Source organism: Oryx dammah, unplaced genomic scaffold (assembly GCF_014754425.2).
Source record: "Oryx dammah isolate SB20612 unplaced genomic scaffold, SCBI_Odam_1.1 HiC_scaffold_1, whole genome shotgun sequence".
NCBI lineage: Eukaryota > Metazoa > Chordata > Mammalia > Artiodactyla > Bovidae > Oryx > Oryx dammah.
In genome coordinates, this window is record NW_024070185.1 from 28,404,860 (window position 1) to 28,422,884 (window position 18,025).

The following is an 18,025-nucleotide window of genomic DNA, read 5'->3' on the forward strand; positions in this document are numbered from 1 at the left end:
ATACTAAGAAATCAAAACCAGAATCAAGAGCAAACAGCAGACACAAACCAACCAGCCAACTTGACAAAACAAAAAATAAAAACAGTAAGAACCTGAACCTGTTAAGGGTTTGGCTGGCCTTGACTCTGAAGAAGAATCCCTGGCAGCCTGGATTCAGAGGTCTCCCTGTGCTGTCAGAGGGTTATTACTTGAGTGAGCTAGTCAGGACTTAAGTAAGTAAATAAATAAGGCAGATGTTTTGACTTATTAATATTCATTTAGGCACTTACAGTTTATTGGGGGATACAGACAAGGAGCTCTGTTATTGGGATGTAATGGGATAAATTTTATAGTATGGAGGTCAGTGTTCTGTGGGAGCAAAGATCAGGGACAACTGACTCAAGTCTGGGCGATGGCAGGAGTTCAGGGAGCTTTCTGGAGGAGGGCGATGTCTGAATTGAGGCTGATGTTGCTAGATACTGGTGGCAATCAGGTATAGCATCAGGATTTATTATGCCCAAGTCCCTGAGATATGAGAGACCATTGCAAGAAAGGAAACTTCTCCTTTATCCCCTTGGGGATACTTGGGGCCTATAAATTCAATGGACAAAAGACAGATTAGGAAGAGAAGAGAAAAACAAGTTTAACTGCATACATACATATGAAAGTTTGCCAAGAAATGTGCCTCAAGGAGGTGGTTGGAATTGGAAACATATCATTTAAACAAAGGATGATGAAGTGTGAAGAGGCTAAATAAAAGAAGAGGATTTGGGGGGCTACTGGGTGCGGGTGAGTTATGGGAAGATGATTAGAAAATGTATGCTAAATAAGAATTGTTTAGTAAGGTTTTCATGCAGGTAAGGGGTTTCCCAGGTGGCAGTACTGGTAAAGAACCTGCCTGCCAATTCAGGAGACCTAAGAGACACGGGTTCGATTCCTGGATCAGGAAGATCTGTGGAGGAGGGCATGGCAACCCACTCCAGTACTCTTACCTGGAGAATCCCATGGACAGAAGAACCTGATGGGCTGAAATCCATAGGGTCACAAAGAGTTGGACGTGACTGAAGCGACTCAGCATGCATGCAGGCAGACACACAGATAAGAGTCCTTTCAGGTGGTTAAGAGTTATCTCTGGACTAGTTTTCTTCCTAGTGTGGGAGAGGGAAACATCTTTAATAAAAAGAAATTGATGACCTAATTTTAGAAAGAAAGGAGGGGAGCAGAGAGCTAATTGCCTTCAACTTGAAATACTCTTTATGTGAAAATGACATTTTGGGGTGACATACTCTGATCTCCTTCACTATGATCTCTTCAGGGTTTGTCAAGAAGCTTGGGCACCCTGCAGTTCTAGTGAGGATAGGCTGGTTAGTGAAAGACAGGTGCCAAGGTACGTTGCCAAGAAGCTGTGGCAAGGACAGTGATGAGCCACTGAGGGGTCACTAAAGTATGAGCAGTGGAGTCACCTTGCTCCTGGCTCTAAGACTCTGGTCAGTTGTTAATAATTTAGGGCTTAAATAGGCTTAGGTTGAGAATTTAACATATTTGTATACCTGCATATATGAATGTATATAGAGATTTATGCTGTATATATATATATACATATATTTGTGTGTGTGTGTGTATATATATATATATACACGTTTAACACATATACATAGAGATATATATTGGTATAGATATATATCAATCATTGTTTTTATGGAAGTATATTTTGATTTCTAACCCAGTAACTTATGAATAAGCATATCACTCACTTGTGACTTGTATATAGTTTTCATCTCCCATTTTTTTGCACCACATCTCTCATTTGACTAGCAGAAGTCTCTGAGGCCTATCGTGAGATAAGACATTTTGAGACTCTGTGATTTCCTGAACAAAGCAGTGAGGGAGGTTTAGCAGTTCTTTGCTGTGTCATTGTGTTCATATCTTAAAGAAATAGGCTAGAAATGGCAAAGAAATAGGCTAGATTGTTCTTAAAATGCCTTCTGTCAGGCCCAGTGCCCATGGTGAGTCTGTTTTGGATCTTAAACAACTACTGTGTTAATTAATTTCCCCTTTTACTGCTGAGAAGAGTGAGGTGCATAGGTTAGATCAGTTGTCCACAAGTCATTCAAGGTTCTGACATGACTCCACCGTGCTGAAAGTCGGCAGATCTGTTTTATTGTGTTTCTTAATCTTGGATTTATTGAGGGAATTTAGGCAGCCCCCCTCCCTTTTTGTAAATGAAATTTCAGTGTACTCTGCAGACATGTGTCATGAAAAATGCTTAGGCTTTTTGACCTCAGGCTCAGAGATTTTCCTGTTGTTTTGGCTTGCTTTCTACCTTTCAACTAAATTTACGCTTACGTCTTTGACTTATTTTCGAAAGGGCAGGACTCACCTATGGGCAAATTATGTGGACATGAGATTGGCATGGATTTCATATGTAGCTTGTTTTTCTTTTGCTATTTCATCAGTTCACAGGTGTGGAAAGTCTTTCATGACCATTCAGGTGGTATGAGTGGATTTCTTTGGCGATCGTTTTAGATTAGTGGGTTATAGAATATCTTGTTTCAGGTCATCACAGATGCTATATTTTAGAAAGCAGGGAAGTATGGGACAAAGATTTGCATTTCTCTTGTGGTTTGGGGCTATAGTCATTATCTTCTTAGTTGGTGGACGTGGCAGAACTTGAGCCTTTTCCATGAGCCAGAAAATCAGGCCTTAATACGTAGCATTTATGTGCCATCACACCTCTTTAATATTAGTGTAGGGTTTTTTTTTTTTTTTTTGGCAGTAGCATTCCTGTATAACAAACCATTGTATGTGCCCACTGGGTATCACAGGCTGAGTATATACAGTATATCAACTATGAAAACAGCTGTACACTGAAGAGTTAAAGAAAATTAAACTTTGGCACTTAATTATTTGTGTATTTTTGTTTCCCCTTCTGTTTTGCTAGTCTCATCTGATAGATGTATGTGCGCGCGTGCTTACTTGCTTGGTCATGTCTGACTCTTTGTGACCCCATGGATGATAGCCCACCAGGCTCCTCTGTCCATGGGATTTTCCAGGCAAGAATACTGGAGTGGGTTGCTATTTCCTCCTCCAGGGGATCTTCCTGACCCAAGGACTGAACCCACGTCTCCTGCATCTCCTACATCGCAGGTGGATTCTTCACTGCTGACCCATCAGGAAAGCCCAGATGTATGTGGGGGAACCCTAATATTTACTGATAGTTGCTTGCTGTGAATGAGGACTCCATGATCATATAATCATGGGTGCTTCCCATGATTTACATATGTGGCATAAAATACCAAGAATTGAGACTGTATTTGGCACAAGGGTGCTAATACACATATAGAATCAATACAAATGTCATTCATTCAATCAAAGTTTATTGAACTTCTCTAGACTAAGAGAATTCCTGTCCTTAAAAAGCTCATCATCTACTCACAACAGCTGAAAAGTAGACCACTCATCATACTGTGATGGGTTTTAAAGTTTGACCATGAAACCAAGAGGAGAGACATATTCTCTAGCCTGGAAAACTTTTGGGTACTTTTGGGTAGTGTTGGGTTTTCTTTCTCTCATGGACCACAAGCCAAATGAAAGGCAAACTTGTTTCATCTTTGTGTTTTAGAAAGGTTTTTTTTTTTTCCTCTCTCTCTCTGTGTTTTAGGTGATGTTTTAAAAGAAATGATAAAGTTACCCTCATTCAGGGTCATGCTGGACATCGGCATTTGCTCTGTGTCCTGAGAAGTTCTGCATCCCTGCTTGGAGGGACTGATGAAAATGACAGGGTGCTGCTAAGTGGCCTCTGGCTGTCCCTGCGGGAAGCCCAAACTGCTGAGTAGCAGGAGTCCAGTGGTCTGTCTAATGGGGAGTTCTTGGCCCCAATCACTTAACTCTTTTAACAGCATCAGACCACGTTTATGTCATGTTTCAATTTAAAAAGTGATTTTGCAAAGTGGAATGCATTGCTTCCTTGGAACATCCCTGTGAGGCAAACAGGACAAAGGAATCTTCAGCCCACTTCTGGCTTTTGTGTGTATGTGCAGTTTTTTTCCCTCATTTTTTTTTTTTTGTTGTTGTTGTAAAATACATGTAACATACACTTTTCCATCATAACCACTGCTTCAGTAGTATTAAGTATGTTCATAATGTGGTACAGCCATCACCACTGTCCGTCTCTGCAACTCTTCGTGTTGTAAAACTGAAACTCTATGTACATCAGTTAGTAGCCTACCCACCCCACTTGCTTCCACCTCCCTCTCCCCTTGCTGCCCCTCCCAGTCCCTGGCAGAGGTGAGCGACTGACCCCAAATCTCATTGCTTGCACACCTAGGACAGAACCCAGCATTCCGCATGTGTCCAGCAAGCTTTCTACAAAATCACACTACAGTAGGGAACTGAAGAAGGATCACTAACAGATGGTAGAAGTTTTCCACTAGAAATAAGAGAACCCTCCAGTAGGCAAGGAATTTTCATTTAAGTTTGAAAAAAATCAGTAAAGAAAACCAGCAAAATGAAATAGGAGCTGTATATGTCTCTTGCTAACTAACATCCTGTTGTTATTTGTTTTGAATAAAGTGAAGGAGTAGTTTGCTTTGCCTGAGGAAATAACGTTGAAAAGATGGCAGGCTCTGGTTTTAGCTTCCGACTGTGTCAGTGGTCTGCTGTGACTATGGGCAAGAAAAACACCATCTTTTGGGGTTCTTTCTATTTTCTAAAGAGACAGTAAGTCCCACCTTCCATTTTTTTCAGTGAGTAGGATCTGGGCATGCTTTATCTTTCATCCAAAAATGAATTTTCATTCTTTTCAACTATCCTCACTTTGCTTTGGAACTCTCATCTCCCTTGAGGATGAGAAAAAAACATTTAAGTTGTCAACTAAAGATGACATCATCTGTTCAACATTCAGACAGCCTCTTTGGGAGACTCTCAGGTTTTCCTGATGGAGTAGGGAAGCTAAATGCCCACGCAAGTGAAAATTTAAACTCTGCGTCAGGCTGACATCTCCTGTCCCAAAGGTTTCCCCTCCTTCCCCTCCTTCCCAGATGTGCTCTGGGGCCAGGAGGAAGTGACACGGGGATGGAGCCCAGTCTGGGTGTTGCTCTCTGGTTGAGCGTCTCATCGGTCATTTTTGCAGTGACCTCTGTCCTTGTTGTGCCTGTCCCTGAGTTACCTGTGATGGCTGGACCTGTCTATGCGCCCATGACCCTGAGTGCTTGGCGTTCTCCACTGGTGCTAGCTGGTCCACAGATGCCAGAGGCCAGTGGCCATTTGATCCCTGTTCTCTGCCCTTAGTCACCAGAGCTGTCTTTTAAAAACACCTTTATTTTGCAGTATCTCCATACTTTGAGAAAAGGTACGAGAATCATACAGAGAACTTCTGTCCACCCTGAATCTCTTTTTTAGCATTTTGCCACGTTTGTGTTTTATTCTCTCTCTGGATACACATTATTATGTATTTTTCTGAATCCTTTGGGAGTAAGATACAGCTCCAGAAAAGGTGGTCTAGAACATGGGTCCCCAATTGCCTGGCCATGGATCTGGCATCTCCTGTCAGATCAGTGGTGGCATCAAAGTTAGAAATAAAGTGCACGATAAATATAAGTGTACAATAAATATAAGTGCTTGAATTGTCCTGACACCATCCCCCCACACCAGGTCCATGTAAAAATTGTCTTCCGTGAAGCTGGTTCCTGGCACCAAAAAGGTTGAACCACTGGTCTAGAAGGATGAATTGTAACCTTCTGATTGAACAAGGGAGGAAAGTGTCTGGAAATAGCCCTTGTGTTCTTTCTTCTTCTCTGCTGTCCTCTAAGTCTTCTTTCTTCCAGGTCAAGCTCCCTGAGCTCTTCCTTTTATGGAAAAGCACAAAGTATGTAAAAACCACCCAAGTTCTTCAGATGATATGAAGGTTTACAATTTTGATTGAGGAAGCTTTTGTAATAAGTCTAAGCATGTATTAGTTAGGGGTAGTTTATCTAGTTTATAAATCTACTAGTCTCTCACCTAATAGAATAATTATATTCTACGTTGATGCTTTTTTTTTTTGGCCTTTTTTAGAGTTTTGGGGCTTCCCTCTAAAGGTCAGGACTACTATGGCAAAAAAAAAGTTGAAATTTCTTTCCTTTCATTCTGACAGTGCTGGTGACAGGATTGGGGGTGAAGTTGACAGTGACATGTATTTTGGGGAGTGGATTGCCTGGTAATTTCTCGGCTGTTCTTTCTCTTCCAGAAGCAGAAGTAGCACCTCTCCTTTTGCTCTGATCACTGGCCATGAGGATGGCTATTTGAAAACATCATCCATAGGACAGAATTTGGTCTGATGAGCAGTTTTCTTTATTAAGATAAGTGGGGTTATATGGTCAATAATAGTAAGCAATAGATTAACTGCAAATCTGGTGGTGGTGTCCGCTGGAGTCCGGTGTTCATAACTCCAGTGGGGACCATTCAGGCTGTGCTTGTGTTGTGTTTACTGGCTCAGTTGTGTCCCTTTGTGACCTCATGGACTGTACCTTCCCAGGCTTTCCTGTCCATGGGGGTTCTCCAGGCAAGAATACTGGAGTGGATTCAGACTGTAGGTTATATTATATAAATGGTGCCTCCCAGAGCATATCTTTAGTCTTTCTTCATTCATTCCTCTTGTCCCCTAAAGAGATTTTAACTTTGATGAAAAAGCTTCAAGGATATTGTGTCATTTTATTAACTTTTGAAATTTTATTTCATTTTTTCTTTTAAAAATGGACTTGCTTTTATTTCATTGTGCAGGAACATAGCTCATTGTGTTGGATTTATTGGGGGAAATTTTTGAATTGATTCTACTGTTGTGATTTGAATGAGAGAAAAAGTATAAACAATGAAGTTGTAAGCATACAACTTTTCATCTGAGACTAGTTCTACCAAGAGATTAAAAATTAAAGCAATATAAAGGTCAGTAATAAAAAGACAGATAACCCAATTAAAAAATGGCCAAAGAACCTGAATAGACATTTCTCCAAAGGTCAATATGTACTCAAACAGATACTCAGTATCATTAGTCATTAGGCAAATGCAAGTCATAACCATAAGGTTCTATTGTTGGGAGAGTGTGTAATTTCCTCAGTTCTGTCTTTGGGCAACAAAGATTTGAAACTGCAGACCAGTGTTACAGCTTGATTACAGCTTAGGGTTTTATTCGGCAACAAAGGATACTACCCGCTGGAGGCATGAAGGCAGGTTGACCCCAAAGAAGAGGCCCCAGCTGACTTGGCTTGCTTTTTTATACGTTTTGTATCCTCCTCGCAAGCCTGCCCTATGCAAAGTAGGGCTAACCAGGAAGAGGGCCTGTTTGTTTCACCTGAGGTTCTCAGATTTTTCTTTTGTTCCCCTTTCATAGGCTTTTCCCTTTGTCTTTTAGCCACTGCCATTTTGGACTCCTTTTTCTAACTACCTAATACTATAATATACCCTAAGATGGACAGGAACAAGTGTTGTCCAAGATATGGAGGAATTGAAAGTTTCCTGTGTTACTGATAAGAATGTAAAATGACACAGTCATTTTAGAGAATGGCCTGACACCTCTCAAAAGTATCAAATGTATAATTATCATATGATTCAGCAATTACACTCCTAGGTGTATATATATATATACCCAAGAGAAGTGAAATACATGTCCACACAAGAACTCGTACATGAATGTTAATAGAAGCATTATTTATAAGAGCCCAAAAGTAGAAATTTACCCACATACCTAGCAACTACTGAAATGACAAATGAAGTGTGTCATATCCATAACAATGGATTATTATTTGGCAATAAAAAAGAATGACGTATTGATACATAACAACAACACAAATGAATCTTGAAAACCTTATGCTCCGTGAAAAAAGCTAATCATGAAAGACCATATTACTTAATATCATTAATATAAAATGTCCAGAAAAGGCAAATTTATACATGTAGGAAGTAAGTTAGTGGTTTCTTAGTACTAGAGGTAGAGGGAAATGGGAAGTGATTACTAACGTATATAGAGTATCTTTTGGGTGACAAAATGTAAATTAGATAATGATGAAAGTGATGTTATATCTATGAATATTAAAAATAATTGATTGTATACCTCAAATGAGTGGTCTATGATTAACGTCTCAATAAAGCTGTTTAAAAACAAAGCGGTAAAATCAGGGCAAGATAAGGACATATTTTCTAGCATAATAATAGTATAAATGAAATATGATATGATATTTTTCCTTAACCTCTATAAACCAAATAGCAAGATTTTTCTTTAGCTAAAAATACATTTTTTCTAAACATCTGAGCATAGCATCTAGGTTTTGCTCAAAAGTGGAACAGGCAAGTCATTCTGTTCAGTCAAGGTTTTAATAACTGTGCTTACTTTGGTGGTACACATTCTAAAGCTGAAGCAACATAAGGAGCATCTAGCATGGCATCTTTGCCAGGGTGCATGTACCTTAGTGCAGTGTCTTATGTATATTACCTTCCTTTATTGAAGAAAATAAGAGAAGACTTGCATAAATGTGTATAGGTATGAAAATATAATGTTGTAAAGATAGCAGTTCTCGGAATCTCTGAAAATGTAATGATGTCCTGCTCAAAACTCAGCAGACTTCTCTTGTAACTTTATAGTAACTTATTCTAAAATTTATATATAAGAATGAAATTGCAGTAGCAGCCCGAGATCCGCTGCTCCCGCCAACACCCTCTCAAAGATCATTTAATGTAGTAGGGGATTTGCCCATTGGCATATATAAGAAAGCCATGGAAATGAAAATTGTGTGACTGGTGCAAACAGAGGCAAATATGTGAGTGGATCAAAGAAGTGCCTGAAACTGCTTTATGCATGTGTGAAAACTTGCCCTGGGTTAGAGATTGCAGTGTCATTCAGGAGGTCGGAGTGTGATGAGTATAGTATGAACACATGTCAAAGGTTTACTGATCAATGACAAAATCAGCAAGATGGTTAAAATTTTTCCAAGAGCATTTGGGGGAATTAAAGAAAGAATGTTTGAGTAAGATTTGTTATATACAGACATACAAAACTGATTAATTTCCTTCAAGGCAAAAAAAACATAACCTTATCAAAGTATTTGCATATGTGTCAAACCAAAAAAATCCACAAATTAACATATTATTTTATAAAGTATAGACCCTAATGTATAGAAAATAACAAATCAAACAAAGGTATATCCCTTACAAAATGAAATATTCCTTGGATGGGCCTATTTGTGCTCTAAGATGGTAGGCGTACAATTGAGCCTACCTCAGTGCCTGATTGAGCAGGCATACAGTCTTTCTTTTGTATTATTTAGCATCTAATGAATAGCTGAAAGACAAGTTATTCATTACTGTTGGGATACTTGCCTATTCATAGGGGAAGTACTTAAATTTAGATCACACTGTACACCAAGTGGATTTGAGATATACCTGCATGTTAAACCATTTTCTCCGTGTATTTGAAGCATTTCTCATAAAAAAGGAAAAATAGGTTCTTGATAAAATACTAGATAGTAGTTTAAATGAGTGAATTAGATCTAAATATGATTATTTTAAAAAATCTGTAGCATGATGTACTTATTGTGCTATTAATATAAATTCTAAAATACTGTAGAATGTCTGGGACTTCATATGCATATATATAAAAGAATAAAAAACTAAACTTGTACCTCAGAAAAATAAAAAAACCCTAGTATTGTTTTTAATAATTACTAAGTTCTGATAAATTCAAGTGTTTTCATGCTTGATAAAGATGCTATAATTATAGCTTTGAAATGTGCAACCTTTACCTGGCACAGCAGATTTGATTTTAACAGGGCTTAATTAATTCAGTGTTTTATACGTATATTTGTAGTATGTCAAGTCGTTGGGGTGAAGATATGGGCTTTTAAAAATTATCTTGGAAAAAATGGCAAAAGAATAAGAAAAATGCACACATTATCTTATAGCATATGCTTAAATTATGAATGGCTCAACACATTAGATATTTAGAAAGTAAGCAGCATGGAAAATTATGTTATATAATCTTTTGGAGGGAAAGTTTTTCTAAGTATGCCTTGAAAATCAGAAATATTAAAAGGAAATGACTAGTTTTGATTAAATAAAAATTTCAGTATTGGGGAGAACATTAAAGATAGGCAGATGACAAACAAGGGGGCATTTTAATGTACATTGTAAAGAACATGTTTTTCTAGCCCTTATAAATGAACCTATAAGGGAACAGATAGGCAAGAACGGTCCAAAAGTCCTTTGAATCTGTCTTTTCTCCTTTTTTGCTTGTAAACAGAGATGCCAGTCACTGCCCTGGAGTCTGGTTTATCTGAGTGCTTAGCACTTCCTCGGTTCTCCTGGTAAAAAGTTCTTGTGATGGAAAATAACCTTCCTTTAAGATACATTTCCTCTTATCCTTGACATTTTATTGTCTCTCACCACCCACAGCTAGCCACCCTAGTAAAAAGAACCTTGATTTCCTCTAATTTGATGTATAAAATTTAGGGAACTTGATATGTTCAAGAAAAGATGAATGTTGGATATAAAATATTACCAGGTATTGGGAAGTCAGAAGGTAGAATATAATCAAACCCTACTTAATCTACAACAAGGGCATTGACATTTTAGAATTAAAAACATAGGAAAAGCTTTCCTAAAGGAAAGGTCAGTAACTTTTTCCTCTCTGCTCTATAGCTTGTGTGCAGTTAAGGCGACTCTTCAGTGGGAGGTTGGAGATTCTGTTATACACAGGGCAGGACTTACTCTTAAGCTCTGTGGAAGTTTCCTTCTCTCCAGTGGACTCGCCTCCATGAGTGTCTGTGAGGGTAGATGTGGGTCAAAGGGTGGCCTACGATTCTGCAAACCAGATTGATCTCCACATCTTCTATGTTATCTCAACATTCAGTGGGGTATATATACCGGGAAATAGGCAGCTTTTAAAATGTAAGATATTTTACAAAATGCATGCCTTTTACCTCCAGAATTCATCCTTAAGAAATAATCAGGAAAGTGAGTAAAGGGGCTTATTTTAGTATTGTTTGTAATGGTGGACTATTGGGAGCAACTAAGATGCCTCAAAATGAGGGATGGGTAACAAATTATGTTACCTCTATTCAGTAGATAGCTGTATGGACAGTAACCATGGTAGAGCAACTCTGTGTTGGGAAGAAAGGATTCAAGATAAATTAAGCATATAATGAAGGAAACCAAGTATGTAATCCGGAAATGTGTATGTGCCTTTGACATAAACATCATTTTTGAGTTGAAGTCAATTAAGAAGCAGTAAAAACTGAAAAAATTCCCTCTTTCTGCCCAAAAGTAGGATCTAAATTCTCTTTCTACTGGAGACAGACTCTTACAGCTCAGAGAGTCTGCAGACAAACTTTGTTAAACTAACCCTTACCTTCCTAGTTACATCTTTACCGTTTACTCCTAGCCTTTACCATTTGTCCTGCCAGTTCTTCACAAATATATTGTTTCTTTGACTGAAAGGTATAAAAGATTTCTGCTCTGGTCAGTTTTTGGGTCTTCAGTCTCTTCTGGAGATTCACATGTATGTGTATAACTTCACATTTTTATGCTTTTGTCTTATTGATCTGTGTTTGTCAGTTTGATTTACAGACCCAGCCAGGGACCCTAACAGAGCTGATGGAAACTCCTTCCTCCCCTACAATAATATTCCATTTCAATTGAGAAAACTAGAGATAGATACATAGATATACATGAGAAAAGATTTGGAAGGATATATACAAGCTACAGTGTTACATTTGGGTGGAAAGTTTTGGGAGAGGGCGATTTCATGAATTTCTTTTTTGTTGGACTGGAATGAAAAGAAAAATAAGTTTATTTTATAGGGGCTGCATTTCAGGAATATTCACTTTGTAACTGAGTAGATTTTGCTATTTGATTTGCAAAATTGGTAAGAAATGGAGGTGAGATATTATAAATAACTGAAGGGATTGTGCTGTGTTCTTGAATATAAGTACATTTTTCCTGTAAGACAAAGAAATGAAAACCTCACTGCCTTTTTTATCAACAGGCCTTCTCGTGTAGATATGGCAACAAGCAGCCAGCCCTTCTCATCATTTGATTCAAAACAGGCACCGGGACAGCACCGAACATCTAATGTGAAAAGGTCAGGAAGGGGGTGTGGGTGTCCTGGGGAGAGCACTCCAACATTTTGGTAAATTGTGATGTTGATGTTAAAGTAGGAATGGTGTTGCAAAGAGTCAGACACAACTGAAGTGACTTAGCATGCACACGCAAGGTGGGGAGAGGTCTGGGCAGGTGTAGTGCTCATTTACAAATTAGGGAAGGCTTCTCTGAGCTGCTCAGGCAGGGGTCCCCAACGGTGGGGTCACGGACTGGTACCAGTCCATGGCCTGTTAGGAGCCAGGCTGTATAGCAGGGGGTGAGCAGTGGGTGAATGAGCGAAGCTCCATCTGTATTTACAGCCATGCTCCGGAGCTTGCATTACTGCCTGAACTCCGCTTCCTGTCAGTTCATCAGCAACATGAGTTCTCGCGGGAGCACGAACCCTACGTGAACTGCCCTTGCGAGCTATCTAGGCTGCAGGCTCCTTGTGAGAATCATTCCAACACCTCCCCCAGTCATCCATGGAAAAATTGTTTTCCCCGAAACCTGTCCCTAGTGCCAAAAAGGAAGAGGACAGCTATGCTAAGGCATTTAGTGAGTAGATGGCCCTGTTATGTAAAAGCTGAAACAAAACCAGATTTACCTCTTGGGTCACAAATCCCTTTTGGGCCTTTTTTATCTTAAAAATGTTTAACTATTAATTTTATTGTAAAATAATATAACCATATTGCCAGGCATCTGGGAAGGTGGAGGGGAAGATGGAGGAAAGAATTATGAGCACTTTAATACAGACTGTTAGAATTTTGGTGTATTTCATTGCTATATCCAGTAGGCATGTGCTGCTGGATATAGGTGTGGTCACACGATTTTCTTGCCTAGAAAATCCCATGGACGTAAGAGCCTGGTAGGCTACAGCCCATGGGGGTCGCAAAGAGTTGGACACAACTGAGCAACTCCACTTCACACATTTTTCATTGAATATTTTCATTATTTTTCTTATTATATTCTTCTTGTAACTTTGACATTAAAGGGCATTTTAAGAAATTATCAGAGAAAATTCAGGAAATATAGAAAAGCACAGAGAAGAGATAAAATATGTATTACCATCACCATAACTTCTTTTGGTGTGTATTCTTTCTTTTTCTCTTCATATATAGAGATATTATTAATAATTTTTTTTCTAAATTGGAATCATATTAATTTTACTCTTTGGTTACCTTTTTGAGGCATATCATGACATTTTTCCTTTCCACTGAATATGTTTTATTATATCATATTTGATTGTTAAGTACTATTCCTTCCTGTCCATTTTAGAATTATTTTAGTCAGCTGTCTGTTTTTGAATATGTAAGTTGCTCCTTTATTGGTTATTAAGACAACTCTTTTAAGGCTTGAGTACCATGAAAAAATGCTTTCCATCTGTCCTTACATGCTTACTAAACTTTAAATTATATAGCACATCGTCAGCATTTTAGATTTTTCATTTGAAATTTCAGCTATTTTTGAGTGTGTTCACAATACTTGTGGATTTGGCAGTTTTTCTTAGGACTCAACCCCCACAATATAAGGAAGGGGTGCAATATTCTAAGGATTGAGGAATGGAGCTGGAGTTGAAAATTACTTCTTAGGATCTGAAGGCGTTTATTTTCCACATTGCTTTTTTATTTCATATGTCTCTGTTCATGGAAATCTGAGCTATCTTCAGAAATATGTATTCCTCCCTCATAATTGTTCTCCAACTGATCCAATAGTTTCCTAGGTAACCACTGCTTCAGCGTTTATAGTGCTGAGTTTGAAAGCTGAGATAAAATAAATTAAAAAAAATATTACTGAAAGCAATGACGAATAAAGGGTGTATGTAGCAGTCAGAGATAAAAGAGATCTGGGCTGGATCAGTAGACTGGGAATTTTCACCATACGTGTAGCTGTTGAAGGCATAAACTGTAAGTGCTCTTTCCAAGAGAGTGAAATATATGAGAGTGGAGAAGGGAGCCCCGTGAATACAGACAATGAAAGAACAGCTAATGGAATGATAGCTGAGCTGTGGAGGTTTGAGGGCCAGGAAGATGCCGTGAGAGGGTGGCTGCAGTATGGGCAGGGGGTTGGGGAGAGGTGAGTTCTGGAATAAGGTCAACAGAGCCAGGTACTGCAAAGAGGTCTATATGGATACAGACTGGAAAGCATCTTTTGTGTTTGTAGTTAGGTCATCAGAGACCTTTAGCTTCCATGGTTTCAAGGAAATTGCGGCGGGAGCAAGGCTGTAGTGGCTGAAGAGAACGGGAGGAGAGAAGTAGGGAAAGTGAGAATCATCTCCTTTTACAAGCTCTTGTCCATGAAGAGAAAGAGTGGGAGAGGTTCAGGAGAAAAACAAAATCAAGAAAAAGTTATCTTTTTTGCTGATTTTTAAGTAGAAATGAGTGAGGTTTGTTCATGTTTCTGAGTTGGAAAGGGGGCAGAGAGGAAGAAGTTAAAGATCTATAAAGGAAGAAACAGAAGGGAAATGTAAGAAATAGAGTAAAGGTGTGTTCAAGTATTGCATTCATAGGGTTAAAAATTAAGATTTTTCTTTAAAAAAGTTAATGAAAACTCCTACTCTGCCTTTTAATCAACAGGTTTTCTAATGCATTTGTAAAAATTAGTACGTGTAAATTTATTGTGAAACAGCCCAGAGGGACATCTGCAAAGCTGAGTAGTGTTCCAAAATTGAGCAACTATGTGGGTAGTTAGACCTGTTAGAAAATAATAGTACCTTACCTCATGTAGTACTTAATCCTCATGTGACTATTTGTTCTATCAACACGCAGTGTATTGCTCCTCCATACCAAGCCATGTGGTAGTCAAGGAGGGAGTTTCATCTCTATTTCACAAGCTAGCAGTCCTGGATGACAGGTGACATACCCAAGGTGCCACGGCCAGGAAGTGTTGGATTGTATCCTGGTGCTCTGTCTTCTCACTTCCTGGCCAGAGCATCTTTAGTGAGCCCATTGGCCTCCCTGGTTATATTTCCTCTCGTTTGTTTAGTCTCACAAAATGCATTGACAACCATGGTTTCTTTTGATTATACTTCACTTTGAAAGAGCCAGGAAGGATTTCCGTAGAAGGATCCTCCTGCTCAGGGGAGCACATGGCTAACTGAAACACCTTGCAACGCTGAAATTCTTTGAGTTCGAGTTATTAATCTGTGTCCTTAAGGGCACCAGTAACAAAAGTTTCAGACATTTGTTAAGGTTTGTGGTCATCACTTCAAATCTGTGGACACCCAGAAGCAGTTATGAAGTGACTTTCTGAAAGTTAACAGCTTGAGAATGCCCATGATGACTTCTGATCACCAGCCCAGGAGTTTTCTTTACATCACATCAGGCTTGAGGAGGAGGATGCCACGGTCACGAGCTTGCTGGAGACATTTGGCGGTTTTTAAATGGTAGTAGTTGTCACTGTAGTCCGATTGGACAGGTGTGGTGGGCTGGGCAGAAGGGTTTGAACTTTATGTGATAAGTGTGAGCAGCCACTTGAGGTCCTTAATCTAAGGGGGCAGTATGACTGAACATCTGTTTTAGGAAGAATACTCTGAGAGTGGTATCCTGGGTGAATTAAAGCAGAATAGTATTGTCTGGGGAGAAGGCAATGGCACCCCACTCCAGTACTGTTGCCTGGAAAATCCCATAGACAGAGGAGCCTGGTAGGCTGCAGTCCATGGGGTCGCTAAGAGTCAGACACGACTGAGCAACTTGACTTTCACTTTTCACTTTCATGCATTGGAGAAGGAAATGGCAACCCACTCCAGTGTTCTTGCCTGGACAATCCCAGGGACGGGGGAGCCTGGTGGGCTGCCGTCTGTGGGGTCGCACAGAGTCGGACACGACTGAAGTGACTTAGCAGCAGCAGCAGCAGCAGTATTGTCTGGGAACTTGCTGGGCCCTCCACAGGCCTACTGAGTCAGAAACTCTGGTGGTGGGGCTGAGGCAGTATCTCTTAACAAGCCCTCTGGTGAGCTGTATGTGTACAGAGTCACTTCAGTCATGTCTGACTCTTTGCAACCCCTGGGCTTATAGCCTACCAAGCTCCTCTGTCCAAGGGATTCACCAGGCGAGATTCCTGGAGTGGGCTGCCTTTTCCTCCTCCCAGGCATCGTGACCCAGGGATTGAACTCGCGTCTCTTAGGCCTCCTGCATTGGCAGGTGGGTTCTTTACCAGTAGTGCCAGGTGAGTTGAATGCACACTAAAGTTTGAGAGCCACCTAAGCAAAGTAGAATCAGGGGGGATTTTTAGAGACTCTTTCGGAATTCAGACTTTATGTGACAAAGCTCTCAGCTAATGTGGTGGCGGCGGAAATGGACAGAACCACTGACCCTGAGATGTCTTTGAGAAGTTCTAGTCGAAGTTACACTTGCTGTCTTGGTCATTCCTTGTAGAACATATGGTAGGACCGATATTCTGGAGGGGAAGGAGGCTTGGTTTCACGTGAACAGGTTAGTAAAGCACTAAAAAGGGTGGAGTTCATTGTGTTGCGAGGTGCCGAACACCTGCGTTTGTTTCTCCCTCTAAGCTGGGCTTGCAGACACATCCCTCGGGCCAGTGTGGCCAGCTGAGGTGCACAGGTGGTAGTTTGTATGGCATGGGGACTAGTATCTGTTTCCAGCCCATTTCCTGGTGACAGAAGATGAGCTGTTCTGAGAGAACCGGTGGGAGTGGAATTAAGAGAAGAGGTGAAAGGTACGCCGGAAAACCTACTGGCTGGAGGGGTGATGAGAAAGGGAGCGGGGATTCAGAGCTACAAATTCCCTTTTGCTCTAGAGTAAAATCCATCTTCTCTGCCCCTGTGGCTTCTGGTTCATGCCTGATTTCTCTCCTCATTTTGTCTCACTGTCTGCCATGCTCACCACATGCCCAGTTTAGAATCTCTCTTTCCCCCTCCACCTAGCTATTCCCACATCTGCTTTCATTCCGTAGCACTTGGACGTCCCCTCTTTGAGAGCTTTCCGTGACCATCCTCTCTAATGTTGAGCCTCACCCCACCTGCTTCCCCAAGCAGTTTCTTTTCCAGATGACTTATAGCAGCCTGAGATCATCTTAGTTACTGGTCTCCTTCGGTCTGCTGCCCCTCCTCAGGAGAATGACAGTGCTTCCCCAGTCAGGAATCCTGTGGGCCTTGCTCAGTGTTGCATTCGAAAACCTAGAAGAGTGCCTGGTCAGAGTTAGAACTCTACAATGTTAGTTGAATGAATTTTAGGTAGAGATTTAATTGGGAGGGAGGCAAGGTGGGGGGAGAAAGTGAGGGAAGAGATGTGTCTGTCGACCCTAGGCAGCAAATGACTGCTCACTCGGCGGATAGTGGAGGTGTTACAGGATGCATCCAAGAGATGCTGAGGAAGTAACCCTGACAAAACTCTATGGCGGACTCATATGGGAGGTGCTAAGCAACTTACTTGTCAAGAATCCTCCTGAGAGGTTTGTTAGTATTAGGTTTCTCAGAGAAACAAGACCAATAGGAGAGCTATATCAAGAGACAGAGAGATCGAGGGAGAGGGAAAGAGATTGATGTGTTATGGGAATTGGCTTGTGTGGTTATCAAGGCCAAGAAGTCCTGGGATCTGCTGTCTGCCAGCTTCAGAACCAGGAAAGCCAGTGTTGCAATTCAGTCCAAGCCTGACGAGCTGGGAACCAGGAGCACGGGAGAGCCCAGCTCAAAGAGGGAAGAGATCGCGAATTCACCCTTCCGCTGCCTTTTTTGCTCTGTCTTGGCTCCCAGCAGATTGACTGATGCCCACCTACGTTGGGGAAACCCATCTGCTTTACTCGGTTCACCAATTCTAAGGCTAATCTCTTTCAGAAACGCTCTCACAGACACAAGTAATATTGGACCAGCTATCTAGACATCCTTTATTCATTGAAATTGATGTATAAAATTAACCATCACAGTTTCTGAGCTCCGCAGCTCATTCCTTTTCCAAGAGCTTGTCTCCTGTCTGCACTGCCCTGG

At 40.4% G+C, this 18,025-nt stretch overlaps 1 protein-coding gene across 1 annotated transcript in view; it reads left to right on the forward strand.

Moving 5' to 3' along the window:
* LOC120863678 (tetratricopeptide repeat protein 39B-like) overlaps positions 1-18,025 on the forward strand; it is a 150,146-nt gene that overhangs the window by 70,669 nt on the left and 61,452 nt on the right. The window contains 1 exon segment of the mRNA XM_040240133.1: positions 11,990-12,085. Coding sequence (XP_040096067.1) covers positions 11,990-12,085 — 96 coding nt within the window.